At 43.6% G+C, this 18,716-nt stretch overlaps 1 protein-coding gene across 1 annotated transcript in view; it reads left to right on the forward strand.

The window, feature by feature from the left end:
• The window catches only part of GRHL2 (grainyhead like transcription factor 2), a 494,191-nt gene that overhangs the window by 163,202 nt on the left and 312,273 nt on the right, over window positions 1–18,716 (forward strand). Inside the window, exons 2-3 of the mRNA XM_069220568.1 lie at window positions 6,463–6,652; window positions 9,186–9,253. Of these exons, the coding sequence (XP_069076669.1) occupies window positions 6,463–6,652; window positions 9,186–9,253 (258 nt within the window). The remainder of the gene's footprint in view (window positions 1–6,462; window positions 6,653–9,185; window positions 9,254–18,716) is intronic.

Here is an 18,716-nt window from a genome sequence, read left to right on the forward strand (position 1 = left end):
AGTAAAGTGACATTAGGGGTCGATCTCCTGGGGGTGAGGTAAGCATGGGGGCCACAAGGCAGCACCTAACTTAAACCCTCAGCTGCACACGGGCGGCTGCGTGCTGAGTGGCAACACAGTAAGAGTCCATGGGGGAGATCAGTTTTGGAAAAAGGCTACAGGCTCAGGCAGGAGTCTGAACGAAGAAAACCCACAGCTTCCGAGGTAAGTTCTGATGCTAGGGGACTTAGCGACACGATGGTCCAGCTCCCCAAGACCCAGGGGCTCCTGGTGCAGTGGCATCCTTTGGCATTGGGAATAGCTGTGGTCAGGGGGAGTCTTCGATTTGAGGCTGCAGTCATTGAGGCAGAGTTCTGCAGGGATCAGCCCATGGTGGACTCAGACTCAGAATCACTGGGGAACCTTTGCAGGACTGGTAGGCCACTTGGACTCCTGTTGTGGATGTCAGATGCAAAGGTTGGTCCAGAGGCAGTTTTGCGGTTCCTCAGGGCAGAGTTCTTCTCTTTTAAAGTTAGTTTCTCCTTGAACAGTTCTGCTGTTTTCGGGAGACCATGATCTTTGCCAAAGGCAGGAAATCCTCCCAAAGCTTTGGAGCTCGCTGGGATGCAGGATCAGTCAAATATTGGAGCAGTATTGTCAAGGGCTGTGGACAGGCCGGTAGGGCTGGGGCCAAGTCAGTTGGTGTCTACAGTACTCCCTGCTGATGTGACTCTGTAGCTTCCAGTTCTTTTCAGGTCATCAGAAATCTGAGTTCTAGGGTTCAGGGGAGCCATCCAAATTAGGGGCATTACATGGAGTGCCAGGTTGTAGCCAATGTGCTGACCACCTTCAGGGTGACTGCACCCTTCTTATGACCACTTCCACTGGGTAGTGGGCATAACCCTAACCCTAGTGGCCAAATTCCTTCAAAACAAGATGGAGGAATTTAAAAAGTAATGTCTACCTCAGCTCGTCCACCTTAGAGGTGGGACTGGCATGATGTGAGCAGTTCTCCTAATTTAACTAATTGTCCTGCCTGTGCTGCTGCCAAAAGTGGGGTCAGGACAGGGGGATTGGTCATCTGCACCATCTGGGGAGACCTCATCGCATTACAATGGCGTCAAGGCCTTTGAAGCTCCCCGCCCTGGAAGGTCCATCCTGCCTGGGAGAGGAGGCATCACCTTTGCCCAGTGTAAACCTTTGTCTCTGGGCCTTGGGAGTATTGACTCTCACTGTGGGGGTCCAGAAACATGTCTGCGGTAGCTGTACTGATCAGGACCAGTCAGTTCACACACTGGTAGCTGGTAGGTTTCCAGGAGGCACCTCTAAGGTGCCCTCTGGGTGCTTTTCTTAATATATTCATCACTGGAATTAGTGACGGTTTATTATTCTGAGATGTTTGATACTAAACATCCCAGGGTTCAGTGAAGCCATCATGTAGCTGGGGAACTCATAGTGACCCATGCCCAGCACATGCATGTAAAGTGGCTTTCCTGTGTACTTACTATGTCTAGAATCGGCAGAAGCATAGCGGGGGCATATCTGCTCATGCATACATGCCCTGATGTGATATAATGCACCCTGCCTTAGTGCTGTAAGGCCTGCTAGAGGGTGACTTACATATATTGCATGCAGGGGTGGGGGTATGGCACCTTTGAGGAGCCCTCCTCAATACTCATGTCCTAGGTACCAGGGCTACCATTTACTAGGGACTTATAGGGGGCTGAAGGGCCTGGTCATTTGGGGATCAAGTGACCAGGTGTCTTTGTTTTAGGGAAGCAACACTGGCACTGGGGACCTGGTTAGGAGGAAATCAGTGCACTTCAGTCGAAGTTGCCTCTAAAAAACAAGCTTAAAGCGGGGGGTGGGTACTGCAACCAGAAGCCAGCTCCCTACATTAGAATAGTAAGATGTGATGGTAACAGCTTGGCTCTATTCCTGTAAAAAAGATGTCAACCATTGTGGAGCAGGACATTGCTTATAGATGGCTGTGAGATGTTCAACCAGTAGATTGGTGGCAAACCATATGGAAGGCAACAGAGGGGTTCAATAAAATGTTTGTGCACCTCCTCTGTCTCCAGTCATGTGAAGATAGTCAAAGGCATGTGCAGAAGGTGTACCCATTAAGAAGCAGCTGTCTAGTGCTTAAATTGCAGTTCAAAGACACTTGAGACCTGTCCCTTTCACGATGGTCAAGAAGCTGCAACAAAATCATACCTCCGGCTGAAGAGCATCAGTGTGGTCAGTGGTCAGTATTGCATTAGCAGCAAATGGCTCAGTGGGCTTCAGTATTTACAACTATCTATCATACCTCTTTAATTGCATGGCATATTGGACTAAAGGCAGTGACAATATGAAAGTAGACGCCCAAGGAGCTCCACTTGGGCACCAAGAAATCCCAGTGCTTGCACGGCCAGCACTGACTCTCACTGAAGTTTGCATCCACAGTTGCCCATCAATGCATGTTCAGTCATATTATGTGTTTAGAGCTGCTGACCATGTTGGGCCAGTTCATTGCACTAACTTATCAACCACTATTAACGCAAGATTACCTTTTTTTTAAAATGTCCTTTATTGATCAAGGACACATCATAAACAGAGCACTTGACTAACTGGCTGTCCCAGTTTAGTAGTACATGTGATTGTGTACTACAGACCAAGTGCTACTTAGTGTTTGCACTGACAGTGAAGAGGTGGCATTCTGGTGGAGACATGCTTAGTGTATAAATAAACATCAAGGCACAGTAATCATAAGAGTTTGATTGCTCTGAGCTGAACATGAATGATCAAGACACCAGCATTCTCTGCAGGCTGCTTTCTGTCCGAGTGCCCAGTTCCATATCAGTGCTCGCCAGTCTGCAGCCATGCACCTCTGGGTGGAAGTATGAGTTCCAGAGGCAGCTCTCTCTGATGAGTGGTACAGTCTCTCCCCATATAGTCTGTTGAGGTGAACTCTTAGCCTTAGCAGAATTTTCTTCACAATGTATGATTTTGTGAATTTTTATTTACTGAATGTGCTATGATGTGCAATGATATGCAAGCAGTGATTGAGACACTTAGGGTGTGATTCCAACCTTGGTGGGCAGCTACCGCCGCCCGCCAGGCGGGAACCGCCATGCGGCCGCAATAACGCGGCCCCCATTCCAACATTCCCGCTGGGCCGGCGGGCGCTAATCATGTTTGCGCCCGCCGGCCCAGCGGGAATGAGGCCGCAACACAGGAGCCGGCTCCTAATGGAGCCGGCGGTGTTGCGGCCGTGCGACGGGTGCAGTTGCACCCGTCGCGCTTTTCACTGTCTGCCATGCAGACAGTGAAAAGCAGGCCGGGGCCCTGTTAGGGGGCCCCTGCACTGCCCATGCCATTGGCATGGGCAGTGCAGGGGCCCCCAGGGGCCCCAGGAGACCCCTTACCGCCAGCCTCTTCCTGGCGGTGTAAAACGCCAGAAACAGGCTGGCGGTAAGGGGGTCATAATCCCCAGGGCAGCGCTGCTTGCAGCGCTGCCCTGGTGGATTATCACCTCCGGGGGAAAATCGGCGGGAAACCGCTGGCCCCGGCTGTGCGACCGCGGCTTTACCGCCGCGGTCAGAATAGGGAATGAAGCACCGCCAGCCTGTTGGCGGTGCTTCCGTCATTCTTGCCCTGGCGGTCCAAGACCGCCAGGGTCAGAATGACCCCCTTAGTGCCTGAAACCGAGGAGACTTTCAAGTAGAGTTGTATATCATCTCTATACTGGTGAATCTCAATGATTTATCTGTGAGTAGAGCACAAAGTGGCTCCATGTGAAGACTGAAGGGATCAGGAGACAGGGGAACTCTGCAAGTGAAAGGGATATTTTGTGAACTTGAGGTTAAAAGGGAAAATCAAGAATAAATATATAAAAATCAGAAATGTATAGGGAGAGAGAAGATTTCCAACATAGTTGACTGGCTTCATGTTGTATTGCATTGTAGAATTTGTACAGTTCTTAGTACTCCTAATTGGGGTGGTAAAGTACTTACACACACCTGGAGCCCAAGTTACACTATGTAGGATCAAGGACGTCAGTTCACCAAAATGCCAGTGGTAGCGGACGTGACATCACACGCCATTTCATCTTTACTTTCGTTTACCCACACATGCTTACATAAACACACATTCAGTCATACACACACTCTCTTTTACATAAACACACTCTCACCCGTAAGCACGCAACCTACATACATTTAAAAGTGTTTTTTACTTACCTCAGCTACCAAGGAAGGTCATATGCCAGCTAACTGTACTCCACTTTTATTACACTAATAGTGAATAATATATTATTCACTATTAGTGCAATTAAAAAGACTGAAAACAAGGAAATGGAGCTCCACGTAACCTCCATAAGGACGAGCTGCCCCCGGGTTCCTAACACTGATTTTGCCACCTCTGAGCCAGGGGTCGGAGAGGCAGTGCTATGAGTCGCGAGGGGCAAGCTGGGGGTCGCAGCTGCGAACCATGGCGACCCCTAAATGACGTCCGTGTGTAGGATGGGCGGTTAGAAGGGTGCTATTTTCAGTTTAAGTGCAAGTGTATTTGTAATGTGCTGGATGGCCACCAAGGTGCTGTTAACTTGTTATGGGATGCACTGCCTGGCAGTGTGGTGTGGATATGTGTGAGACGGGCGTGCAAAGTATAATTGTAATACAGAATAAAACATATAGGCAGCTACATAGCACCAACCTGGAGGGAGGAATTGGGATGATGTGTGCGTGTGCACCAAAAATGTAGGGTAATCAAAGAAGGGCCAGTAATTCATATGGAAACAAGCATCAGGGAGATATATGTATTGTTTGTGTGCTGTCTGGTCAAAGACACACTTTGTAACATTGGAGTGCTGTTACCATTGTGAATTTAAAATGACACAGTGCTGAGCAGAACTGGCTATTGTTCCTAGAAGCCACGCCAAAAATGTGCAGTACATTCCATGTATGTCTCCTCATTCAAAATGCCAGTGAGGCTGCTGCACAGTGGAGGTGTGTCCCCGAAATCCAAACATATGAGAATAGAGAACAAGCATTTTCAAAGCAACAGGTCTCGCATTTGTTCGAGTTAGAGCTATTAGCACTGTAAAGCTAAAAAAAACACGCAGCGCGATCGCACTATGTAAAATGCAGCGCGATCGCGCTGCTCGGAAAATAAACAGATGAAGTAGTCCGGACCCCAGGCTGAAAACATCGAGCCTCGTATGTTTCTAGTAGTTTACCGGTGCTGTGTAGGTGGGCTAAACACAGTGATTAATTTGTGTTAATTGTTTCCGGTGCTAAGCACCAGCACTTATTTTTGAGGGCCGGCGCTTATACTTCTGGTTCAAGCATTTACTGCGAGCAAAAGACACAGATGGGAAAGACGGAGGAAGAGAAAAACGAAAAAGCATCACAAAGGGAGAAAGTAGAAAGCTGCCAGAGTGAGCTGAAGGGGCAGGGAGTGGCTGTGAATGGATTAAAGAGGCCCGAGATGGCTTCAGGATTACGCTGCCTTAGTATTCTGTGCTCGCACTTTTAAATGCAGCAGCCGCGTGTTTAAGAGGAGGGCTTTGGGCACGGCACGTTTTTATTTACAAATTAAGCACTGGCTAAACACCGGAAAAGGCATGACGTATGCATGCCTTTCACAAATGAAAGCAAGCGGATTTTAAAAGGCAAGCCCATGAACCAGTGTAAGTGACTGACGTGGCATGGGCGTGGTTTGAAGCCCAAAGAGAGATTACAGAATGGACGGAGCGCTTTGCGCTCGCCCATAAAAATGTACCAAAAAGTACAAACTGTCAAACGATCTGAGGTTTTCAAAAGGACAGATGTATGAACTTCAATATGCGGCGCAAGCTAATGCAAATCCACTTCAGAATAGCCACAGTGATGCATTTGATAATAATTCTACAACTCATTTAAGGCTGACAATAGACTAGTAGGGCTTTTACGCCTCTTATATCTGAGCGCCTACGTGTGTTGTGGGGAGCTCGTTGAGCTATAGACAGATTTCTTGTTTTGCTGTATTAATACTTTAATTCTATTTCATATTGTGCCATTAGTACAGCAAAAATGAACTGCTACTTTTTACATTAATATTGCAGACAATTATGATTAATTTAATTCATTTTGGATCATTATTTAAATAATTTTACTAACGAAAGCAGTTATTTGTTATAGTTTTTAGTAGTCAGTTAATGCCCTGACTCTTTCTATGCATAGATGTTAAACGTTTATAGGATATAATTCAAGAATATTAGAGCAAACCATGTCTACAATGAAAAAGATAGTCTAAATATGAACAGAAAGTATATCTTACGTTCGAAGAGCATGCCTCAGCACTAGTGAACTTTCACAGATAACGTGTTCACTTCTAAGAAGCTGCTTACGTTATGAATATGCAGAACATTGGCACAATTTTAGAAAATAAACGGAGACGTTTATTTTATGAAGTGCATGCAAAGAATGGAAAAATCAACCCTGCTCTCTGTTGTTGCAGCGGTAAAAGGCTTGTGGTCCTGGTACCGAATGACACCCCGTTCAACAACAGGAGAGTGTACACCAGCGAAGATGAGGCCTGGAAGTCATACTTGGAAAACCCCCTCACAGCTGCGACCAAGGCCATGATGAGCATCAACGGCGACGAAGACAGCGCGGCGGCCCTGGGCCTGCTCTACGACTACTACAAGGTAGACACGACTGACATCACCACGTATCAGTCTGTTGAATGAGCTGGTACGCGTTTGTTTCTTCTGTGTGTATAAACGTAACCAGCCCCCCTCCCGAGCATCACACAATTGGTGAAGAGTGCGTGGGGAACGTTTGATCCATGCGCAGTGTAGCGACCCCTGTCTGTCATGGGTGGTACCTGCACAGACTGAGGTAAAATGAATAGAGGTGTCACTTGTGAAGCCTATTTGACGATAACTCACACTCTGTGCTTTGATACCTACCAAGGAATTCCTGAAACCTGAACATATGGAAAGATAAATAGCACAAAAAGTACATATACACTGACACCTTTACCTTTGCTTAGGACAATTATCTCAAGCTTTGTCACTATACACTCTTTTGTGGCATATGAGTATAGTTTCTCTTTGGCTTCTGAAGAACAGCAAAACAAGGAATACAATTAATATCATGTTGTTCCCTACTCTTCACAGTTTATACCGAGGCTGGAAACCTAGGACTTTGTACACAACTTTCGTGAAGATACACATAAATGCAGTTGTCCTCTGAAGGATCTGACCTGTTCCTTCACTTAGACTTTTTTAGAAGAGCACACAACCCCAGTCTTAAGAGTGCAGATAACTTTAACACAGTCTTTAGGACTTAACACAAATGTGCAAGGAATAGTTAAAACATTGTTTTTTACATATTCAGGATACTTAATTGTAACCCAAAATGTTCATAGGATAATCCTGTGGAAAGCTATGGGTCTTGATACTATAAATCTAATATATATTTGTCATGAAGTGTAGGCCTCAGGAACATTGTAGTGAGATCACCCAGCAATGACGCCATGAACCACAAAAAAAGTTTCACTTGAAAGATCCAAGATGTCCGCCGTCTCTCTAGCACCGCAAGTGGTTGTGGCCTGCTGGAAATCGTTGATTACTGTAAGTGCTCTGGCGTGTACAGTACATCCTCTGCACACACGCAGCCTGAATGCAGTCATTAGCTTCCCTGAAAGGCACTCAGCTCAGGTGAAATTGTTGCTTCCTTGCACATAGGCCAGAATTAACAGTAAGCATTACCTCCAGCCTGACTTTCTGACAGCAGTGTCCTCCTGAGTCTTGGTGTTCCTTTTCCCGCTGGTACTTTCCTGGAGCAATAGTGGTCCTCCATAGACTCTTTTGACTTCACCACTGTGAATAAAGCCCTGAAAGACTCTGAGTTCTGGTTCTGGTACTCCGTGTTATCTCCCACTCGGAGTTTAGCCATCTACGACAGGGAAATAGAAATATCAAAGCTGAAAGGCGTAGTTGAACTTCTCTGAGTAGTTAATCTTTCATTTCATATTTCTGTTGCAAAGGTCATTCTGGTTTCAGTCTTCAGTGGGTGTTTATTTTTACATGAAGCCGCCTTCTCTATCTTCCAAGATCCTACCACAAGTGATCACCTATGGCACTATATGTTCTCCCTTGAGGCCTCTCTAGAAAATTAAGTGAACATAGATTTCAGGGAAAGTCGTGTAACCAAGAGGATTCAGTTTGCCCTGCTTTGCACAACAAAGCCATTTATGTCTCTGATGTGCCCTTTCTTGTGCAATACAATCATTTTTTTCTGCTACATAGTTCTGCCTCTCCTGCCACACTTACTGATAACCCTTACAGACTTAGTCAGGCTTGCTGGTTAACAATAAGAATAATATCCCTTTCAGAAATAACTTGTAGGAAACTCCAGCAAAGCATAAACCCCAAGCCTTTCTCGAGTTCAGAGCTGAGTTGGACCCAGTTTTTGTAAACCTTCATAACTATTAAAACGTATCTAGTGCATTAGGGGTATGAAAGATTTTGAAATAATTTACAAGTCCCATCAGGCTTTCCTAGTTTGTTGTATAGTAGCTTACAACAGGTGGAATGTGCTTCCTGGCCTCATAATATGCATACACACGAGAGCTTTCTATAATTGCTCCCACCACAAACATGGATCCTCCATGTTCTCTATGGATATACCTTGCATATTTCCTACCTCTTTCCAGACTCACATCTTGACCACATGCCCCAGTTATTTTTCCATTGACAGTGTTTTAGTCTTATGTCCCAAACACACAGCTAAAGTGTCTACTTCTCACCAGATGTTTGGTCGTGTCTCAGTGTGTTCTCCATACACAGTGAGCACACATATGTTTAGCCCTCTTCTACGTCATCTTTACTGTGTCAGTAGTGTGAAAGTGTGATCTTTGGGGTCTATGACGAAATTCAAGGCCAGTTCCCACCAGTGCTTTATCAATAGCATATACCACACATCGAAAGTGACAATATTAGCACAAATATTAAAAACAATGATGGCCAGATATGCCAGTTGCATTGTGGCATTAAAAAGTGTGTCTGAGCTTACCATAAATCCAACCCATTTACCAAAAAAGCAGTTGACCTGTATTGTATTTTTTAATAAGAGTGCAGTGGTCTGCAGAACAATGTGTTATCATGCCTGGCCAAGACCTAAGTCCTCTCTTTTTCCAACATATTCCTTTTTATCTCCTGATGGTTTTCTTAGGTGCCTCGAGAAAAAAAGCTGCTCTATGGCAACAAAGTGAATGATGTTCAAGAGGATCAAGACAAGAGGTAAGGTAGCTTTGACAAAATAGTGTTATATTGTGAGAACTTGTTAAGTATGAACACGTGTCACCAGTTTTGACATCTTACTGGCTAAATCTCAGCTGAAATGCTTTGGCTGTCAAAGGGAGAAACTGATTTTTCAGTGCAAATCATCAAGTAAGATAGCTTGACTGAATTTGTACTGACTACAAATGTCTGGGTCGGGGAATAGAAGGGTAGTGGTAACAGATTCTCCACCTGTGTAATGAGAAGAGAGATATCTCTTTCACTTTTTATACCTTTCTACTCATGTGCATGGTGACTATGTTGGGAGAGGATTAATTAAAAAAAAAATATTTAGACTGCCACGTTGTGCAATATAGCATTTTTAACTCCAGAACGGACCAATAATTAAGCATTATTGCCCTCACTCGCAGGCAATAATGGCTGTTAATTACCCTCCAAACAATTTTGGGCTTCAACCTTAAAATAAGGGGCACACTGTGGGAGAGTATTTAATATAAGTTATTGAATGGATGTGTGGGCAATAAGGGTATTAACACCTCCCTCTTCAATAAAAGGAGCTCTAGGGCTCAGGAGCCATAACTCACAAGGAGCTCCTCAAAAAGTAGCTCCTCGGTCCTGTGGTGATCCTCTGCTTCTTTGTCTAGGGGGATTCGAAGACACTTCCAATCATTTGGTTCTGTTTTTATTGAAACTCATGTTCCAGTGTTGGTCTTCTCTTCCCCTTGTCTCAATGAGGAGAATGCTCAAACAACCACATAAAAGTAAGGAACAAATCTAACTGCTATACTTATTTTGATTTTCCTACTGGCCTGTGGCGCTCAGGTTCACATTCACCCCCAGTGAGAGAAAGGGGAGGTGGAGCCCAACTAGATCTGAGCTTTAGTAAAAAAAGAAAAAAAGCCAGAAAAGCAGAGAAACTGAGATTTGCGAGGCTAAGGAGTCATCTTTCAAGACCTGGTGGTGAGTTCCAGCTCCAGCTCCCGCCGTGCGCCCTGTTTGGATGTAAAATGGAGGTGAGTGAGGCTTTGGAAGAAAGGGCTTTGGGCACCATTCAGCCAGAGCACACCGGAGGGACAGACTGGTAGCTGGCAGCCATGGGATGCTCCCTGAGTAGAGCTGTAATGATAGTTCTAGCTAGCGAAGAGAGCATTCTTATTGTTGTCCATTTCCTAACATTCCAATCCATGTGCTAATACTAGTTAATAACCCACTTCTAACCTATGAGCTCCAGACAAAGGCGATTGGCAGGTATGATAACCATTGGTAAAAAGTAACTTTAAGGTCAATACTATTATTAGCACAGGGATGTAGCTGTGCGCTGTCATCGCCTCCTTTATGTTCTGCTCACCTCCCTGTCTGTTTTTAGATGTGAAGGAGTTCAGTCAGTGTTCCTGCTATATTGCCTCCTCACACCAGGGCAATGACTGTAGCAAATTGTGTTTTTAAGAACTGAGTTCCTAAATACCTAAGCACCTAATCACTGGTCTCCCTTTGTCAAACAGGCGTAGGTGATGCAAGAGCTATTCCGCGTTGTTTCTCTCTCATTGGGTGCAAAACAGGATCCCTATGGTTTAAGAAACGCAGGAATATTTTATCAAAGGACTGGCAACACAAGTTTGTGTTTCTTTAATATGGTCTATACAAAACAGTTAGAAGATCAATCTCATTATTATGTTATTATTATGTTCCAAGTGAATTTGCAGTCAAATATTAATAATATTTTAATTAAAAATAGCGGCGGCATATACCGCACTTAAGTAGGCATCAATGGGATTTTATGCTGATTTTTCAAAGAATGTTTTCTATTAAAACAGACATTAACAAACTAAAAAAAAGTTTGAGTTGGCCATGTGGTCACATGCAACCCAGAGGTATAATACTGTTCTTTGTTGAGGCCAGCCCTTCTATAATTCTTAATTGGGATAGATCCGCCTTCTCACTTGGCCCTCTCCAAGCTAATGCCATGGCCCAGTTATGAAAGGGGGTATAGTTCATGCGAAACCCATACAAAATATGGCACTCCCTCAAAAAATATGGACTTGAATGTATTCCCAGGTCCTATTCCCCCACCCCCACTTTAATTATAGAAATTCACCCCTAACATCTTAGCACCTCCACCCACATCCTTCATAGCTTCCTCGCTCCTTCCACTGAAAAAACTTTAAATATACTTTGTATCCTACTACCCCAATCTCCTTCAACCTCCATCCTCCTTCATGTGTATTTTAAAGACGCCTGTTGTCTGGCAGTCCCCCCCGCCCCACCTCCCTCTGGCTTTCCCTGTTGCTTACCCTTTGCACATATTTGACAAAAAATAATCATCTGGCCCTTATCCCACCTCATTCTGGCCTTCTCTTACCAAGCATCCAATGGGTGAAACGTTCACTTTTCATGAGAGCAAGAGAAAGAGTAATACGTACTGTGCTTGGCAGTGGCAATGACGTTGTGCAGCTGCTTAGAACAGCGGAAACCCACAGTCGCCTGCGGTTCTGTGCGGATCCACCAGCGGCAGGGGAGGTGGAGGATGGTTAGGCCTCAGTGTGGCATGCTATTTCTTCCAGGGCTGTGGGGACCGAGGGGAAGGGCGGATCAGCATGGTGAGCCATCACTTCCCTTCTGTAAAGTCCATACATAGTTGTCACGTATGGATATATTTGTTGATGACATGCACTTAATATTCGTTTCATGAAGGGAATCTGACACAAGGTCTCTTGTAGTCTATAAATCTGCTTGTATTCAACACATTACACCTTGGCAAAGCCAGTACTTTTTATCCTGGCAACAGGTGACACTGGCAAATTACAGTTTTTTTGTGACAGCCTGGCTTTTGGAAAAGTGTAGTAATTTCCCTCTTTGCTAAATAGTGAATAGAGAGTAACGTTTGTCCGTTTTGTTTATGAATGTAGAAGCACAGATCATAAGGACAAGTAGAGACAATGTTAGACCCACCGCCACTCAGCAAAAACTCTTGCACAGGCTTGATATGTGCATCATAAGAGTTCTTCAGCTTTACATACACTTCCTTTTTAATACTATCTTATTTTAATATGGGTTACGTCAGAGACCGTCCTGCCTTTAAACCATCACAATTCTTAGTGGATCAGAAAATTCACTTCTGATTGGCTTTGGGACTAAAACTCAGGACGGTAGCGCTCAGGGTATGTTAACTAGAACAATGGCCCTAGCGCTATGACAGAAGGCATGCCAGTCCCTTCCTATAATGTCCTACAGACCATCTTTTAAAATTGGACTGAAAATAAGCATATGACATATCAAATCCAGCCATCCTTGTTTAATTTCTCTGTACATGCCATCCATACATTCACCGTAGCGGGAGGCCTTTTTAGATCTTGCAGAAAATGCATCTTCTCCACTGCTGGAAGACGTTTTTCAGGATATGATAAGGGCCACAGCATCTGATAACACCTGGTGCCCTTTTAACTGTAATCTAAAGTTCATGAATAGTGTTTAGAAATATGCCTCATATTCATATCTACTCATGAGGAGTTTTATATTGTGCTGCATGTTGGCTTCGTGACTTCAGAGCACTTGGAGGAAAAAAAGCAACATAATAAATCAGAGATGAGTAAAGGTGGTTCGAATAAAGCTTTCATCATAGGCTGGGTTTAGTTCGGGCAGTCTTCAGTCGTTCCTGTTGAAGTAGTTAATACATAGTGGATTATCAATCTTAGTGCCAGATTCACAAGAATCTGGCGCATCAATACTGATGCAGCAGTTTGCTTGCATCTCCCATGCCCTAGCTAATGACACCATGTGTGCACCGTATTTATAATACTGTACACAATGGCAGTCTTTAGGCCAATAGCATCAGAATTTTTGACGCTTTCGTGGCGCTTTGCTCCACTAGCGTCAAATGTTTTGATGCTAACGGAGAAAAGTGCAATGGGACCCATAGCTTAACATCGGTACGTCATTTTAACACCTGCTCTGAGCAGGCATTAAAAATTACACCAAAAATGGAGCAGTGAAATCTTGTAGATTTCACTGCAGCATTTTTGCAGGCCTCCTAGCGTCGGAATCCCCTCCTTGCATACATTATGCCTAACGCGGGCATAATGTGGCACAAGGGGTCGCAAAGTGGCGCAATGCATTGTACATATGGTGCAGCAAAAATTGCCTCCTTTAGCCACAGTAGCATAAAATGAATGTGGCTAGTGTGGCGCACGGAGGCGCTAGGGCCTTGTAAATCTGGCCTTAAGTACCGAGGCCAATATTTATACTTTTTTAGCACTGCATTTGCGCCGCTTTTTGATGCAAAAACGGTGCAAACTTACAAAATGCAATTGTATTTTGCAAGTTTGCGCTGCTTTTGTGTAAAAAAAATTCTGCAAATGCAGCGCTAAAAAGTATAAATGTGGGCCCTTGCTTTTTTACAAGTTTTCTCAACTGAACTAGTTAGCTTCAGTTTGGAGCTGATGATTAATGCTGTTCCAAATGCTTGGGCCTTAGACTGCTAACAATGATGCACCAGGGTTGTACTGGAACTAAAATTTGGCCCAGGCACCAAAATAAAAGTGGCCCCATAAGTAAATTAGAAAGCTTAAAAAAGTGGCCCACATTTGCAAATTGGGGTAGTTTTGAACTTGATAATGCACGCTGTTTTTCACGTTATGGAAGACTGGATGTATTTGAGATTGCTGCAGGCACTATTTGTTTTAATATCCAGGAAATCATCAGTATAAACCAGCCCAGCAAGCTGTAAAACTGGCCCACGAACAGCCAAAATACCGCCCCACACACTGACTTGCCAGAACAGCCCATCGAGCAGTACCTGATTGCCCTATAGGCCAGTATGACACTGTTGTCTACCATGCTTTAATCTTGTGATTGAACATTATTAGATTGGATGGCAAACGGCTGACCTAAATTTTCTTTTCTGGATAGTGGTGTGCCAGTTTCTGAAGGTAACCAGAGCCTTGGCTTTGCTTTATGCATCATTCTGGTGTTTTACATTTGGTCCTGGATTCCATTAGACACCAATAGAATGCTTTCATGGCATTACTAACATGGTCATGTCTACCTAAGAGTTGAAATGAGTATCGATCTTTGTAGACATTTTAATTCCTTAGAACATTCTAATAGCTAACATAGCATGGTAAAAGTGATACACCAATGATACCAATAATGCTGAACGCATGACCTCTAACATCAGCTACACATCCTAGCTTATTCAACACATGGCCAGAAGGCTACGCTTTGAAGGCAAAAGACTAAAATTCCTGGATCCAGGTGTTTGGAATGACCTTCCATCGGCATTGAAAAATCAAGGGGATTGTCAGTAATAAAGGAAAGACCTTAAAACCGCCTTGTTTAATGATGTTTTCAATCTATACCCAGTTCCACAGTCACCTGTTAAAATTACATATTTCTCTTATGCCTTGATTCCCACTGTTCAGCCAGCCTAAAGAAATTGGGCTGAATCAATCCTTCTTTTCTTAAGCCAATGTTTACTAGGCCTAGGAGGAGTTCACGGTGTTCCACTCTGCGGAATTCCACTTTCACTGCCATAGGCAGTGAAAGTTGCAGTTTCAGGCCTCTTGTGCACTGGCTTAACTGGTGTACATTGCACATGGGGTAGGCCGGTACACAAGAGGCCTGGGCAGGCCAGAGCTCAAGAGGACTAAAACAGCAGCTTTTGCTGCCTTTGTCCCTAGCCTGAATTCAGGCCAGTAGGCAGTGAATTCAGGCCAGGGCCGTTTCAGGCCTCTTATGCACCTGCCTGCACCAGCCGTGTGCACAAAGAAGAGAAAGGGAAACAAGGGTCTTGCCTGGGTCTAGGTCGACTCTAGGGTCCCCGTTAATACTGCCTGGCTCTCTGTCTCCCTCTGCCCCTGGTTCCGAGCCTGGCCCGGGCTGCTGGCAGAGGAAGGGCTGGCGGATCGGAGATGTTGCCAGTAGCATCTCCATGCTGCCCCACCAATGTCGGCCAGGCCGAGAATGCGCACTGCAGCCAGTTATGGGCTATGCAGCTCAAGCCTAGACTGTCTGCGCTGTGTGGCCCATTACTGGGCTACAGTGTGCACGTGGTGAACTCCACTCCGCTGGCGAGGCTAACGGAATTTTGGGGCAAACTCCGCACTCCAAGGGGAGCATGAAGTGCCAAAAACTCCATTAGAACCGCCAGCAGAGTGGAGCTTGCTGCCCACCCCTAATGTTTATCCGTCAGGGTCATTCCCTCTTGCTTCCCCTTCCCTCCTGAATTGAAATTCCTTGTTATTCATTTATGTTTTTCACTGCCCTCATGGTGCTCTGAAATGGCCTTCAAGCGATATGTAAGCACTTTTTTTACCCCCTTAAAAGAAATAAATAAATAAACAAATAAATATGTCACTTAGATTTCTATGGGCATTCAACCCCAGGCACAGGTCCATCCAGTAGGAAACTGAAAGGCAGGATTACATATACTTGAAAAGAACAAAGGATAAATGATAACTTAAAAAAAAATAACCAATGTGTTGAAAATAATCAGAAATCTGGCAATGCGTACAATACAGTTTAAAAAAACTGTGTTTTCGTAAAATGAAGTTCTAGTACATATAATTTTGGTAGCTAATGAGGGGCCATCGAAAGGTTTGTGGTCAAAGATTGGTTCATAGAACATGAACCTACATTTGGCAAAGAGCATAAAAAACACAGCATATTTAATCTGAAGTTTTGATCATCGAGATTACCTACTTGGTTCACAATGTGCAGCATTAATCTAATCTGTATCCTATCAACAGCAAAACACTTGCAACGTCATCCACAATTCACACACTTAAAATAAAGGTACCTTAGTGGTCTTAGACTACAGGCTATATATGGACAGGGTTTGCTGTTGTTTAAACGTCGCAGTGAAGAATGATTCGATTCAGTCTCTCAGAGGCAGTACTCTGATCCCTGAAGAACATTGAGTACAGCGCTAATATCACAATGAGAATCAGTTTAGGTGCGGTGAGCCATACATCTTGGACTGGCGCCTGGGAAATTAGATTCTGTTGGCCATGATCCTCAAATGGGTAATCTGTTTTTGTTAGGTTTGAGCCCCTTCAAGTTTACTCACAAGTTCTATGTAATAATGGATAACACTACCATGTGCACTTTAACTCAAAGTCTGGGTATGGTCCTGTGTTTCCCCAGAAGATGGCCTCTGATGTTCGACATGCACACTGCACCCAAACACTTAGTGAATTTGGGTTCAAAGAGATGGCACCAGCATGGATTTTTCACACTTGAGTATGACCCAGAACCAAGGTCTGTGTTAGGAAAATCTGTACCCAAAGGCCAAATCACATTGCGTAAAACTGGAACAATGCAATTTTTCAGTGACATTTGCAGTGACTGACTAGTTCACAAACATAAATGGCAACAAGGAACAGTTACAAAAATTGCCTTTTTATGCTGGTTGGTTTGTGAAAATGCTGCCTAAAGGATGCATTGCCCCAATTCTGCACTACATAACCTGACCTCAGATGTCATTATTTGCCTGCATTGCACTTGGATGGCTGATGAGTGGCCTGTCAGTCTGGGTGATATTCTTAGACTTTCTCTTCCTGGATAGCTCACATTTACTATGGCAGCATCCTTTCCTTCCTCTCAGCTGAATGTGTGAATTGAACTGAATTTCTCCTAAAATGACTGCAGCCTGTGTATATAAATTCCTAGACTCGTCAACTTCAGCTTATTTCTTCAACTTTTGCATCCTAGCTGGTTGTAACATCATAAAGCATCATTCCTCACCCTAATCCAGGCTTCATTCCAGTCTGCATACAACTAGACAATGACCTCAGGAAAGGTGAGGTGGCAGGGTGTTGGGGCAAGGGAGGGTCCCAGGCCAGGAATATATAGCACAAGCCGGTAGGTCTAGCTTGCATTTTGAACCCTAAATACTACATTTAAAAAGCCTTCTACAGCCAAGACACAAAAAAACCTTCCACTTTCTATTCGCAGTGCTTGTAGGGGCATCAGATGTCACTAGCAAAATAAGCCATTTTATGATTGATGCCTTCTCAAATTATTCTTGAAGATGGGTGCAGATCAAAAAAGCTTCAAAAGAACAATTGCACAATCCCCATGTTACAGGGCAGAAATGTGGGGTGACCATAGACCTTGCTTCATATATCCCTATGTATTAGGAGGTTAGAAAAGAAAATTTGCTTTCAGGTACCTGGGAGCAATTATTTCAATTTAGGGATGTCCAACAGGGGACTGGGAGGGCCTGACATCACCATACTTTAAAGATATCTCTGTAAGATATTTTGACGCACAATGAGCTCTTGGAACTTATTTCTATAAACACTGGTTATCCTGAAAATCTGGCATGGATCTAGCCTGTTAAAACACAAAAACGAGAGACCCCCTAAGAAACAAGGGGACAGGGTCAGTGTGACACAGTGAACTGAGAATTCTCCTAGGAACAAAAATACCTTAACAGACCACATACAAACTGTGCAGAAAAAGTGTTATATACTACATGATCACAGTCAGACAAAACCATGTAACTTATTAAAGTATATTCACATGTAAGTCATACATTTATAAAGACAAACAATACCAAACACTAACAGAGAAGAACAAAGCTGGCTCTTTCAATTACAAATCGCATGGTATTAAATGTGTACTTGTTTCATATTTCGAAGACCAAATGTAACAAGAAATGAGCCTTTATGGTCATCAATAAGTTTTGGTGGGTTAGAATGCTTGAAAACACATTCTTCAGGACTCAAAAAGTAATTATTTTGAATGTTCTAATTTAAAATTCATAAAAAGTTTCTGTTCCATAAGTTGGGAGGGCCAATGCCCTAAAAACAAACACAACATGTTACAAAACATATTATATGTGACAGACATTACATTTAAATAGCCCAAACATTTACCATAAACCAGACATTAAAGTAACATATTCTGTGAAGTTTTGTATGAAACCTGACAAATAGAGTCCATGTTAACATTTTTGTTTGCACAGGAAATAACAGACAAAACTAGTACAGTATCCCTTCAGACCCTCACCAAAAACAGCCTAAGTATAGAGCCAGGGATGCCCCTACCAGAAACTCATGGACAATACTCAGGATATTTTATATAAGTTCAGACAGATCAAACAACCAGACGAGCAGCCTAAACCTATAATTAAAACACTTGAGGGTTAAAGCTGTATACCTATATATTCACTGCCCCCCTCTTTGGTAATAAGCCCAGCACACCATCAACTCATATGCATTTAATCAATCACATAAAAAATATGTAAATTTACCTTCTTTGAAAACAACCACATCGAACAAAGACATCAACGGAGTGCCTCTTGTGTCCTCCCAATAACACTGTTTGTGTGGTCAGAACCCCTAAAAAACTGAATTTGTTTAGAATCATGCAGAGGAATACAATATAAATATTTTAACAAATAAATACCCCTACACATTTATATATATAAATATAGTTCACAATATATATATATATATATATA

This window comes from Pleurodeles waltl, chromosome 2_2 (genome assembly GCF_031143425.1).
Source record: "Pleurodeles waltl isolate 20211129_DDA chromosome 2_2, aPleWal1.hap1.20221129, whole genome shotgun sequence".
NCBI lineage: Eukaryota > Metazoa > Chordata > Amphibia > Caudata > Salamandridae > Pleurodeles > Pleurodeles waltl.